The sequence below is a fragment of the Solanum dulcamara genome, chromosome 11, assembly GCF_947179165.1.
Source record: "Solanum dulcamara chromosome 11, daSolDulc1.2, whole genome shotgun sequence".
NCBI classification, from domain to species: domain Eukaryota; kingdom Viridiplantae; phylum Streptophyta; class Magnoliopsida; order Solanales; family Solanaceae; genus Solanum; species Solanum dulcamara.
In genome coordinates, this window is record NC_077247.1 from 24,099,859 (window position 1) to 24,113,466 (window position 13,608).

At 38.6% G+C, this 13,608-nt stretch overlaps 1 protein-coding gene across 1 annotated transcript; it reads left to right on the plus strand.

The window, feature by feature from the left end:
• Positions 1-204: 204 nt before the first annotated feature.
• LOC129872454 (uncharacterized) lies at positions 205-579 on the plus strand. Its single transcript, XM_055947440.1, has one exon. The coding sequence runs from the start codon at positions 205-207 to the stop codon at positions 577-579; it is 375 nt and encodes a 124-aa protein (XP_055803415.1).
• The last annotated feature ends 13,029 nt before the right edge of the window (positions 580-13,608 follow it).

The window sequence follows — 13,608 nt, forward strand, 5'->3', positions numbered from 1 at the left end:
AAAATCCAAGAGTTCATCATCCTTCGTCAAAGGAGTATGAGGGGAGGGAGTATTCCTTCAAATTCACCAGGTTTTCTAAGTATGCTCCCTTCGTGGTCTCCGTCCTTGGGCAAGGATGAGCAAGTTTATTTTCGATGTCTCAAGCTTAGTGTCTAAGAATGGAAAACAGGCATATTGGTCAAAGAGATGGATATCTCCTGACTAATGACATATGCAGAGCAAATGGAAGTGAAATTGAGGGAGAGGTCAAGGGGGTTTAAAAAGACTAGAGTGGATAGGGGAGGGTTCAACCCTCAAAGGTCCAGTTATGATGGTAGTGGAAAGGGAAAAGGTGGACAACGGTTTGTGGGACAATGTCCTACTAATTTTCCTCCTCCCAAATTCAACAAAGACAAGGGTAATAATAAAATGGACCCAAGAGAAAATGTTGGTACTCAAGATTTCCTTGCATGTAAGAAGTGTAGGAGGACTCACAAAGAGGAGTGCTTAGCCGGCTCTAATACATGCTTCAAATGTAGCATGCTGGGTCATCATGCTCGAGATTGTAAAGGTGGTCATGGTGGTAGGCCTCAAGGCTAAATTTATCATAGACAACAAGCTTAAGGAGGTCGCCAACGCACCAACTGTTTTTATTCTTTGCATCAGAGGCAAGAGGTTGAGGGATTACCAAATATCGTTACCAATTTATTAAATTTCTTTTCTTTTGATGTATATGCATTGTTAGATCCAGGTATAAAATTTTCATTTGTTACTCCATTCTTAGCTAATAGGTTTGGTGTATTTCCTGAAATGTTAATAGCCTTATTTGGTGTCTACCCCTATTGGTGAGTCGGTTGTTGCTAGAAAGGTTTATAAGAGATGTCCAGTGTCTATCTTGTATAAAGTTATTTCTTGTGATCTCATTGAGCTTGACATGGTATAGTTTAACGTTATACCCAGGATGGATTGGTTACATGTATATTTTTCTTCCATAGATTGTAGGACTCGTCAAGCCAAGTTTCAATTCCTAAATTAGTCCATTCTTAAATGGGAGGGTTATGATTCAGTGGGCAAGGGTAAGTTCATCTCTTTTCTTAAGGCCCAAAAGTTGATTATTACAGGTTGCATTTAGTACATTGTGAGGGTTAGAGATGTTGACTCCGAAATTCCTCCTTTTGAGTTGGTTCCCATAGTAAATGAGTTTCTCGATGTCTTTCCCAATGACCTTCCAGTATTCTTCCCAAAAAGGAAGTTGATTTTGGTATTGATCTCCTCCCTGATACCCAACCTATCTCTATTCCTCCTTATCGAATGGCTCAGCATAATTGAAAGAGTTGAAGGAACAATTAAAGGACTAATTGGAAAAGGGTTCATAAGGCCATGTATTTCACCATGAGGTGCTCCCTTGTTATTTGTAAGGAATAAGGATGGGTCACTTCGAATCTGCATAGACTAGCGTCAATTAAACAAAGTGACCATGAATAAGTACTCAATCCCTAGAATAGATGACTTGTTTGATCAATGCAAGGGGCAAGTCACTTCTCCTAGATCAACTTTTGGTTCGGCTATCACCAACTAAGGGTGAGGGAGTGTGACATTCTCAAGATAGATTTTTGAACAAGATATGGACACTTTGAGTTAGTAGTAATGAGTTTTGGGTTGATTAATGTACTGGAAGTGTTTATGGACCTAATGAATAGGGTGTTTAAATTCTACGTTGATACTTTTGTTGTGGTCTTTATTAATGAAATTTTGATTTACTCTCAAGGTGAGGAAGAACATAAAAATCCCTTGAGTGTTCTGGTTCAAACATTAAGGGATAGGCAATTATTTGCCAAATTTAACAAGTTTGAATTTTGGTTGAACGAGGTGGCCTTTTTTGGTCACATAGTGTCCAGTGATGGGATCAAGGTTCATCCTAAGAAAATAGAGGTGGTTAAGAGTTGTTCTAGACCATTGTCTTCTTTGGATATTACGAGTTTCTTGGGTCTAGCCTGATATTATAGAAAGTTCGTTGAAAGGTTCTCTTCCATCTCATCTCCTATGACAAAATTGACCCAAAAAAGGTAAAATTACTATAGACAGATGAATGTGAAAAGAGTTTTCAAACTTTGAAAGATCGACTTACCTCTGCTCCTATTTTGACTCTACTTGAAGGATTAGAAGGATTTGTGGTTTATTGTGATGCTTCAAAGATTGGTTTGAGATGTGTCTTGATGCAAAACTGTAAAGTTATAGCCAATGCTTCTAGAAAAGTAAAGGTGTATAAGAATAACTACCCTACCCATGGGGTGCATGTGGATGTGTATGCCAATCATAAAAGTCTCCAATATGTGCTTACCCAAAAGGACCTCAATCTAAGACAAATGGGTAGCTAGAACTCCTTAAGGACTATGACATGAGTGTACATTATCATCCGACTAAGGCAAATGTGGTTGTCGATGCACTTAGTAGAGTGTGTATGAAAAGTGTGCCCATGTCTATGAATGGAAGAGAGAGTTGGTAAAATATGTTCACCAGTTGGCTAGATTTGGGGTAATGTTGAGTGGTGCCAACGATAGTGGTATAGTGGTTTATAATGGGTCCAAATCTTCTTTGGTGGTTGATGTTATGTCAAAACAAGACCTTGACCCAAAAATTGTGGGGTTAACATGGTTGGTGAAAGAAAAGAAGTTTGAAGTTATTTCACACGGAGGAGATGGGGTATTACACTACCAAGATTAGTTAGGTTTTGTAGATGTTAATGGCTGAAAGAGTTTGATTTTGAGGGAGGCTTATAATCTTCATACTTTATTTATCCCAGTTTTCATGTATATGTATCGAGACTTAAAAGAGTTCTATTGGTGGGGTGGCATGAAAAGGGATATAGAAGGGTTCGTGTCCTAATATCTAAATTGTCAACAAGTGAAGGTCAAACATCAAAGGTCGGGTAGACTAGCATGAGATATTGAAATACCTACTAGGAAGTAGGAAGATGTGAACATGGATTTTGTAGTGGGTTTACCTCATACCCGGAAATGTCATGATTCAATTTGGGTAACTATTGATCGAATGACTAAGTCGGCTCACATCCTACCAGTCAATACCTCTTATAGTGCCGAATATTATGCCAAGTTGTATATTTGGGAGTTCATGAGGTTGCATGGTGTACCATTTTCCATTATTTTGGATCGTGGTACCCAATTCACTTCTTACTTATGGAGGTCGTTTCAAAGGGGCCTTAGTACTAAGGTAAAGTTAAGCACCTCATTCTATCCTCAAACCGATGGGCAAACCAAAGAATAATTCAAACACTAGAGGTTATATTAAGGGCTTGTGTGTTGGAATTCAAAGGAAGTTTGGATGATCACCTACAGCTCATCGAGTTTGCCTATAATAATAGCTACATCTCAAGCATCGAGATGACAACGTTTGAGGCTTTATATGGGAGATGATGTAGGTCTCTGATTGGTTGGTTCGAGGTAGGTTAGGTAACCCCGCTGGGCCTCGAATTGGTACTACATACTTTAGAGAAGGTGTTTGATTTGATGTATTTCCATCACTCTCATACATACAATTATTCTTTAAATGTATTTGAAGGTTATGAAATGAACCCACCTAGTTTTCCTTATGTTAAAGTAAAGTTGAAATGAAAGCTTTGACTCCAAATGAAAGTTTATAAAGCAAATATTTATGTTTAAGGAAGTCATATGAAATGATTGAATGATGATGAAGGGGATTCTTAGCGAAAGAAAGGATTCAATGTGAAAGGAGAATTCTCACATTTTGAATCAAATAAAATGTTTTAATGAGTTATTCCTTCGATTAATGATTTGATGTCTAAATTTATATAGATGTTTATGCTATTATGATATCTAAATATTATTCTTTGGTATTGAGCTAGCACCGAATGTAGCATGTAGATGGGGACTTGGCCTAACGGGGTCTTTAAGTAATGTCTCATGTTGCATTAGCTATACTCCAATATAAGAGCCCATGTAGGCTATTTAGGCTAGTGAATTCACTATTAGTCATTAAAGTTAAAGTTAAAGAAATGATTAATGTTGATGGATTTCTACCCGGCAAGTAGTCTCCTCATGCCAACTAGGGGATTATGTTGGATTTCATATAATTTCTCGCATGGTCTTAAATGTCGATTACAATCAGTCTCCCACAAAATGAATGATTTAAGGTTACATATGATAATTTCTCATACATGTATTCACTTACGCATATTGCTTATAAATGTCTCTTATGTTGTTCATTGTATAACATACTCACATACTTAGTACATTCAAAGTACTAACGTATATTTTTGCTAACATGATATCACCATATAGGGACCGACGTTGCTCCACACTCTCCTCCTCGTGGCTAATTTGTCATTGAAGGATACTACTAATTGGAGAGTTCTCATGTTTCGAGAACAACATCCCTATCTTTCTAGATTATGCTTTGTATAGACCATTGAGTTACTTTTGGTACTTTTGACTTATATCTTAACGGTGAGGTAGGGACGTGTCTTAGCCCCTGCCAAGTATTCAAAGTAGAAGGTATGGTTGGATAAAATATTTGATGTTTAAGATGACTTAACCCTTATTCTAAGTGAATTTCCCTTATCCCCATTATCCATTATGTTTCCATCGTAATTGAATATCATTACCAATGAAAAGATTAATGAATGTTAAGAGGCTCAGATGAGGTGCCTCCAGGTACTTCATTCACCGTGTGACGTCTAGTACCTAGGCTTAGGTCGTGAAAAACTTAGTATCAGAGCTTGAGGTTTTGAAATGGTTCTCAGAATCTAACATATTGCGTTAAATAGGGTTCTTATTCATGATTGTTAAGCATGCCACAACTATCAACATGATACTATGGGATGTTTAGGAAAGTTTTCACTTCATTCAAAGTTATTTCATGCCTTAGAGTATCCTATGTCTTCCTCTAACTAATGATCCATTTTGTATTCTCTAGATAATGCCTCGAGGAAGAGCACCTCTAAGAGCAAGGGTTGATGATGAGGACCAAGCTCTGCCGGTTCCTAATGCCCCACTTTATGAGGAAGGGGTAACCTATTTGGAATTCCAGAATATCATCATGTTATTGGTTTAAGCCGTAGCCAACCATCCATCCTTCTCAAGTGAAAAATCTGGCTTCTAGGATTTGGGATTTCTAAAGGATAAATCCTCTTGAGTTCGATGGTTCTAAATTAGATGAGCACCTTATAGAGTTCATCAATGAGGTATACCAGATTGTGGTTATCATGGGTGTGCCTCAAAATGAGAAGGTCTATCTAGTGGCCTATCAACTCAAAGGTGTGGCACTAGTTTGGTACGAATAATAGTTTGTTGAGAGAGATAAAGAAATAGGGCGATAGGTTGGGAAGTGTTCAAGGGTGCCTTCCTAGACCACTTCTTTCCATTGGAGATAAAGGAGGCCAAAATTCAATAGTTTATCAACCTTTGTCAAGGAAGTATGAGTTTGAGGAAGAATGCTCTCAAATGCACTAAGTTGTCTAAGTATGCCTCCTTCATGGTCTCCGACCCCTATGCAAGGATGAGCAAGTTTATTTCTGGTGTCTCAAGCTTAATGTAAAATGGTCATGTTAGCCAAAGAGATGGACATCTCCCGACTAATGATATATGTGGAGAAAATGAAAGAAGAGAAGTTGAGGGAGCGGTCAAGAGGGTTTAAAAGGCTAGAGTAGATGGTGGAGGGTTCAACCCCCAAAGGTCTGGTTATGGTGGTAGTGGCAAGGGCCAAGGTGAACAATAGTTTGTAGGACAAGGTCCTACTAATAATAATCCTCCCAAATTCAACAAGGACAAGGGTACAAATTAAATGACTCAAAGAGAGATGTTGATACTCAAGTTTTCCTCTCATGTAAGAAGAGTGGGAGGACTCACAAAAAGGAGTGTTTAGCCGGCTTCAATGTATGCTTTAAATGTGGCAAGCTGGGTCATCATGCTTGGGATTGTAGAGGTGGTAGTGATGGTAGGCCTGAAGGCCAAATTTCTCAAGAAAACAAGCTAAAGGATGTGTCCAACTCACCAACCATTTCTATGCTTTGCATGGGAGGCAAGAGGTTGAAGGAGCACCAAATGTCGTTACTGGTATGTTAAATGTATTTTCTTTTGATGTGTATAAATTATTAGATCTGGGTGTAAACATGTTGTTAGTTACTCCATTCTTAGGTAATAGGTTTGGTGTATTGCCCAAAATATTAGTAGAGCCTTATTTGGTATCTACCCCCATTGGTGAGTCAGTTGTTGCTAGAAAGGTTTATAAGAGATGTCTCATGTCTATCTTGCATAAAGTTGTTCTTTGTGATCTCATTGAGCTTGACATGGTAAATTTTGATGTTATAATCGGGATGGATTGGTTACATGCATCTTATGGTTCCATATATTATATAGGGCTTATCGAGTCAAGTTTCAATTCCCATATGAGACCATTCTTGAATAGGAGGGTCATAATTTGGTGGTTAAGGGTAGGTTTATCTCTTGTATTAAGGCCCGAAAGTTGATTGCTAACGGTTGCATTTACCATATTATGAGGGTTAGAGATGTCTAATCTGAATGTCCTCCTCTTGAGTCATTTCCTGTGGTAAATGATCTTCTCAATATCTTTTTCGATGACCTTCCTGGTATCCCCCCCGAAAGAGAAGTTTATTTTGGTATTGATCTCCTCCCCTTTACCCAACCTATCTCTAATGCTCCTTACGGAATGGCCCCGGTAGAATTGAAAGAGTTAAAAGAACAATTAAAGAACTTATTAGAGAAAGGGTTCATAAGGCTAAGTATTTCACCATGGGGTGATCCCGTGTTATTTGTAAGGAAGAAGGATGGGTCTCCTAGAATATGCATAGACTACCATCAATTAAACAAAGTGACTATTAAGAACAAGTACCCAATCTATAGAATAGATGAGTTGTTTGAGCAATTGCAAAAGGCAAGTCACTTCTCCAAGATTGACCTTCGGTCAAGCTATTAACAACTAAGGGTTAGAGAGTGTGACATTCCCAAGATGGCTTTCTGAAAAAGGTATATACACTTCAAGTTTGTAGTAATGAGTTTTGGGTTGATGAATGCACCGCTGATGTTTATGGAACTAATGAATAGGGTGTTCAAATCCTACCTTGATGCTTTTGTTGTGGTCTTTATTGATGACATTTTGACTTACTCTTGAGGTGAGGAAGAACATAAGAATCACTTGAGGGTGGTGCTTCAAACATTAAGGGATAGACAATTATTTGCCAAATTTATCAAGTGTGAATTTTGGTTGAAAGAGGTGGCCTTTCTTGGTCACATAGTGTCCGGTGAGGGATCATGGTTGATCCTAAGAAAATGAAGGCGGTCAAGAATTGGCCTAGACTATTGTATTCTTCAGATATTAGGAGTTTCTTGGGTCTAGTCGGGTATTATAAAAGGTTCACTAAAGGGTTATCTTCCATCTCATCTCCTATGATGAAATTAATCCAAAAGAAGGCAAAATTCATATGGACGGATGAATGTGAAAAGAGTTTCCAAACTTTGAAAGATTGACTTACCTTTGCTTCTATTTTAACTCTACCGAAAGGATTAGAAGGGTTTGTGGTTTATTGTGATGCTTCAAAGATTGGTTTGGGATGTGTCGTGATGCAAAATGGCAAAGTTATAGCCTATGCTTCTAGAAAATTGAAGGTGCATGAGTGTAACTACCCTACCCATGATCTTGAAATGGCGGTGGTCACTTTATCTTTAAAGATTTGGTGGTATTACCTCTATGGGGTGAATGTGGATGTGTATACCGATCATAAAAGTCTCCAATATGTGTTCACTCAAAAGGTCCTAAATCTCAGGCAAAGAGTTAGCTAGAACTCCTCAAGGGCTATGACATGAGTGTGCATTATCATCTGGTAAGGCCAATATGGTTGTTAATGCCCTTAGTAGAGTGTCTATGGAAAGTGTGACCCATGTCGATAAAGGGAAAAGAAAGTTGGTAAAAGATGTTCCCCGGTTGGCTAGATTAGGGGTTAAGTTGAGGTGCCTATGATGGTGGTATGGTGGTTCATAGTGGGTCCGAATATTCTTTGGTGGTTGATGCTAAGTCAAAATAAGACCTTGGCCCGGAAATTGTAGAGTTAAAGAGATTGGTGAAAGAAAAGAAGGTAGAAGTCTTTTCACAAGTGGGAGATGGGGTATTACACTACCAAGGTCAGGTATATGTTCTGGATGTTGATGGCCTAAGGAGTTTAATTTTGAAGGAGGCTCATAATTCTTCATACTCTATTTATCGTAGTTCGGCAAAAATGTATCGAGACCTAAAAGAGGTCTATTGGTGGAGTGGCATGAAAAGGGACATAGAAAGGTTCATGTCTGAATGAATAAATTGCCAACAAGTGAAGGTTGAACACCAAAGGTCGGGTGACCTAGCACGAGTTATCAAAATACCTACTTGGAAGTCGAAAGATGTGAACATGGAATTCGTAGTGGGTTTGCCTATTACCCATGAATGACATAATTCAATTTGGGATATTGTTGATAGAATAACTAAGTCTGATCAGTTCCTACTGGTCAAGACTTCTTATAGTGTCGAAGATTATGCCAAGTTGTATATTCGAGAGTTGTTGAGGTTGCATGATGTGTCATTGTCTATTCTTTCAGATCGTGGTACCCAGTTCACTTTTGACTTCTGTAGGTCCTTTCAAAGAGGCCTTGGTACTAAGTTAAAGTTAAGCACCGTATTCTATCCTCAAATTGATGGGCAAGCCAAAAAAAATTCAAAAACTAGAGGATACGTTAAGGGCTTGTGTGTTGGAATTCAATGGGAGTTGGGATGATCATCTACCGCTCATCAAGTTTTATTATAATAATAGCTACCACTCAAGCATCGAGATGATGCCATTTGAGGCTTTGTATAGGAGATAATGTATGTCTTCGGTTGGTTGGTTTGAGGTAGGTAAGAGTCATAGATGTTGTCATAGATGCTTTAGAAAAGGGAAGAGTCATTAGATAAAGGTTGAAGATGGACCAAAGTTGTCAAAAGTCCTATTCCATTACTAGGAGAAGATATCTTGAGTTTAATGTAGATGATTGGGTGTATTTAAAGGTTTTGCCCATGAAAGGTGTGGTTTGATTTGATAAGAAAGGGAAATTGAGCCATAGGTATTTAAGGCCTTATAGAATCTTGAGGCGTGTTGGCAAAGTAGCTTAGGAGTTGGAATTGCCTCCGTAAATGACCATGGCTCATCTGGTGTTCCATGTGTATATGTTGATGAAATCTGTGGGAGATCCTAGTTCTATAGTGCCTTTGGAGATAGTGAATGTTGAAGAAAAGTTTACCTATGAAGAGGTTCATGTTGAGATTTTGGACAGGCAAGTCAAGAGGTTGAGGGATAAAGAAGTTTCATCCGTTAAAGTCTTTTGGAGGAATCAACAAGTTGAATGTGCTACATGGGAAATGGAAGCAGATATGATGAAACGTTACCTCATTTTTTCATTCTATTTAAGCCTAAGGTACTAAGCTATTCATGCTCAACTGTTTAAGACTCTTATGTTTTAGTTTTCTAAAGTCTTCATACGCATGAATGTTCATGAAGTTGAGTTTTAAAAATTATGTTTTATGCTAAAGTTTAAAGAATCTCATGTTTGATGCATTTCAAGTGTCATTGTATTCAAGTTGGGCTGCTAGTCCTCGTGCCATATCTTTTTTATGCTAATGATTCTCATTCGAGGACACATGTTCCGAAGGGGGAGATATTGTAAGACCATGGAAATATGGAAGGTCCTAGACCATGGAGCAAAGGAAAAAATGGTGTCGTTTTGAGGGATGAATTTTCTCATCTAAAGACCCTAAACCCTCTAAAGATCTCATTCTTCACACTTAGACTCAAGACACTCAAATCCTCCCTTCTCAAGCTCTCCCAAGAACTTTAAGCCCTGCTAGGGTTTCATCTCAATGCATCTTCAGGTCTCCATTCCTCGTCAACTCTTCATTAGGGCTTTTGTTTCCCCAAGGTATTTGGGTTTTATCCATGGGTTCTTCTACCCATGGAGCCCAATTTTTTTTCTCAACATGATATTTCAAATTCTAAATAGTTAATTCTTATGGGCTTGTACATGATGACTCTAAATGCATATATTATGATATATTTGATGTTTAATTACTTATATTGATGTATTTGACTCTCAATTTCATAAAAAGAAGGATTTGGTAAGGTTCTTATATGATGGCTTGAAACTGGTTTTAAAGTGTATTTGGTGGGATGTTTTAAGATGTTTAATTTGATTCATTTCTATCACTCTCATGCATACAATTATTCTTCAAATGTATTTGAAGGTTATGAAATGAACCCATCTAGTTTTCCTTATGTTAAAGTAAAGTTGAAATGAAACCTTTGACTCCAAATGAAAGTATATGAAGCAAATGTTTATGTTTAAGGGAGTCATACCAAAAATGTGAAGTGAATTGAGTACCTCTATCGATATAATAAAAAAAGGAACACCATGGAGTTTCACAAGTTCACGAACGTCTAACTTAGCATAGTCTTCGGCACCATAAGAAGTCTTAACCGATAGAAAATATATCGACTTAGTCATTCGGTCTACAACAACTCAAATAGAATCATGTTGTCTCCTAGTACAAGGCAAACCCATTACGAAGTTCATATTCACATCCTCCCACTTCTAAGTACGAATCTCAATATCTTGAGTTAAACCTCCAGGTTTTTGATGCTCAACTTTAACTTGTTGATAATTATGACACTTAGCCACAAACTCCACTATGTCCTTCTTCATGCCATTCCACCAATACACTTTCTTCAAATCACGATACATCTTGGTGGATCCTAGATGAATTGAATACCGAGAACTATGGGCCTCATTCAATATCACCTATCATAATCCATCCACATTAGGAACACACAAACACCCTTGGTAACTTAGTACCCCATCTCCCTTTTTGGAGAAACCCTCAATGGCTTTTTCGGCAGCTGCAGGAAATCAGCCACCAGTTCCAGGTTCTCAAATGCAACCACACCTATAGAGAAGCCAATTTTGTAGCTGATGCTTTATCCAAACATAGCCACAAATGTTCTACACAACAAATATATCTCAGTCAGCAAGAACTTCCCAAAGATGCAAGAGCATACTTTGACCTTGACAAGCTGGAAATGGCCAACTTCAAAAGAAGAAGGCTTAAGAGAATCAAGAAGCCACCATGATCTTTCAACCTCCTTGGTCCAACTTACTCTTCAAATTAATTATTTCTATTCATAGCTATACTCACTTTGAAGGTTCTATAGTTAGGACCATGGTAAAAAGGGAACTCTCCCTTGTTCATTGCTTTCTTAGAACAACAAACATATCTTTATAAATTAGGATTATAATAGAATTTTTCTTCCTTTTCCCTCTCTTTCTTGGCTGTGTAGGTACCTGTAGACATGCAACATATCATCCAATCTTTGGAAGACCATCCAAGGATAACTACTGGTACAGCAAGGGCATGAAGCAAAAATCACAACATTGGAACAAGCTTGGAAGCAACACAACATCCAACATAGGGAAACACATTCAACAACCATCAAAAAGGAAGTTTCAATCCTACCTTTGTTGTTTGTTAGGTGCCTCTTTGTACATCTATCATGCTACTTTGAGCCTTGGGTTGGAGTTCCTGCAACAGCACACCAACAACATAGAATACAGTACAGCAGCAGCAGTGAATGCAAATGACCATCAACAGCTGGTGTGTTGCAGCATGAGGACATGCACCAAGGCATCCAAACTTTGCAGGATTGCAGCATATACTAATTTGACAATACCCAAGAAGTTTCAGCTCAAACAGATAACTGGAGACGTTAGGCGAGCGACCTTGAAACGATTAGTTGTCTTAAGCCTAAAGAGAGATCCTTTTGTAATTTGGAAGCTCCAACTTGGGAAACAAGCCTTCAAATTTTACAAGACTAAAGAAAAGCCTATATATACAAAGCTCAAGAAGTTTCAGCTCAAACGGATAATTGGAGACGTTAGTCGAGCGACTTGGAAAAAGATAAAAGGCTCCAAAGCTCTTACTGAGGTCCCTTCTTTTTTGCTAATTTTTGCAAGCTTCTTTTTGCTTGGGTTTGTTTGTTGTATTATTGCAGGTTTCTGGAGTGATATATCAACTTCCACTAACAACAAATACATAGAGCAAATCACAAATACAACTTCCAAAACACCTGCAACATCTAAGCTTCAGCAGGCTAAGAGGTGCAGGATGTGTTGCAGCATGAGGACCTGCACCAAGGCATCCAAACTTTGCAGGATTGCAGAATATACTATTTTGACAAGGCCCAAGAAGTTTCAGCTCAAACGGATAATTAGAGACGTTAGGCGAGCGACCTTGAAAAAATCAGCTGTCTTAAGCCTAAAGAGAGAGCATTTTGCAATTTGGAACTTCCAATTTGGGCAAAAAACCTTCAAAGCTTACAAGGATAAAGAAAAGGATATATGTGCAAACCTCATGAAGTTTCACCTCAAATGGATAATTGGAGACGTTAGTCGAGCGACATGGAAAAAGATAGCAGGCTCTAAATCAATCTTCGAGGTCCTTTCCTGTTTGCTAGCTTATGTAATCCCTTTCTTGCTTGGGTTTGTTTGTTTTATTGTTTCAGGTTGATGGAGGGATACATCAACATGCCTTAACAACAACTGCATAGACGACATCACAGATACAACCACCAAATCAAAAAGCTCCACTAAGAGGACTTCACATGGCCCTTTCTGGTTATCCTGTTTGGTTCAATGCTTGTATTTTATGGATGGTCTATGTGTAGGCACAATAGCATCTAGAAAACCTTGGCAAATAGAAGGCAATAACAAGGAGACATCATCCTGCCATACTAGGACTTCACCAATACATCAGCCCTCCACCCAGGACAAGTTCTCTTCTGAAATACCTGCAGCAACAAGCATGCACCACAAAACCCTGTAGCTCTTTGCTCTTTTAATTATTATGTGCAGGCACATACTTACTCAAAGGAGCTGATCAATTCTTCTTTGGAAGCAACAAGGAGCTGCATACATCAACATCTCCACCATCCTGCAGCACACAAGGAACAACTACAAGTTAATAGTACTAGTTACAGTAGCTTGCAAATTTGTTTGGTTGTGTGTTTTGCTGGTTTTGTTTGTATGCACAGGTTCACAGATCCTCCTACTAAGGGAGATAATTGCTTGGCTTACTTGGACCTCTTCATCACATCAACCTGCTTGTTAGTGTATTTTTCTGGTGTTGTTTGCCTATGCAGTTGCAGAACTAGAGGCTCCTCATGTTTTTGCTCAACATCTGCAGCAGTTCCTGCAGCAGCAATGCTGCACCCCAGCTGCAACTCCAACTTCAAGAATGCATTGATTCCCAACCCACCAGCAACCAACATCAGCCAACCTCTGCTTCACCAAGATGCAGCACACACTAAGCAATTACAAGCCAATAGTACTTGGTACAGTAGCTGGCAGGTTTGTTTTGTATGTTGTTCTGGTTTTGTGTGTCTGTGCAGGTGTCTTAAGGAGACAACTCTGACCACAAAGAGGGCTCTTACCCTAAGTATAGCATGCAACCAAAAACAACCTGTCCATAAATGCAAATGAAGGGGAACTAAAGCATGGCAGGATAGGACCTCATCAGCACCAT

Bases quoted from the DNA above. Each gene is read 5' to 3' on its own strand.
- LOC129872454 (XM_055947440.1), top strand. From the start codon at position 205: ATGACATATGCAGAGCAAATGGAAGTGAAATTGAGGGAGAGGTCAAGG.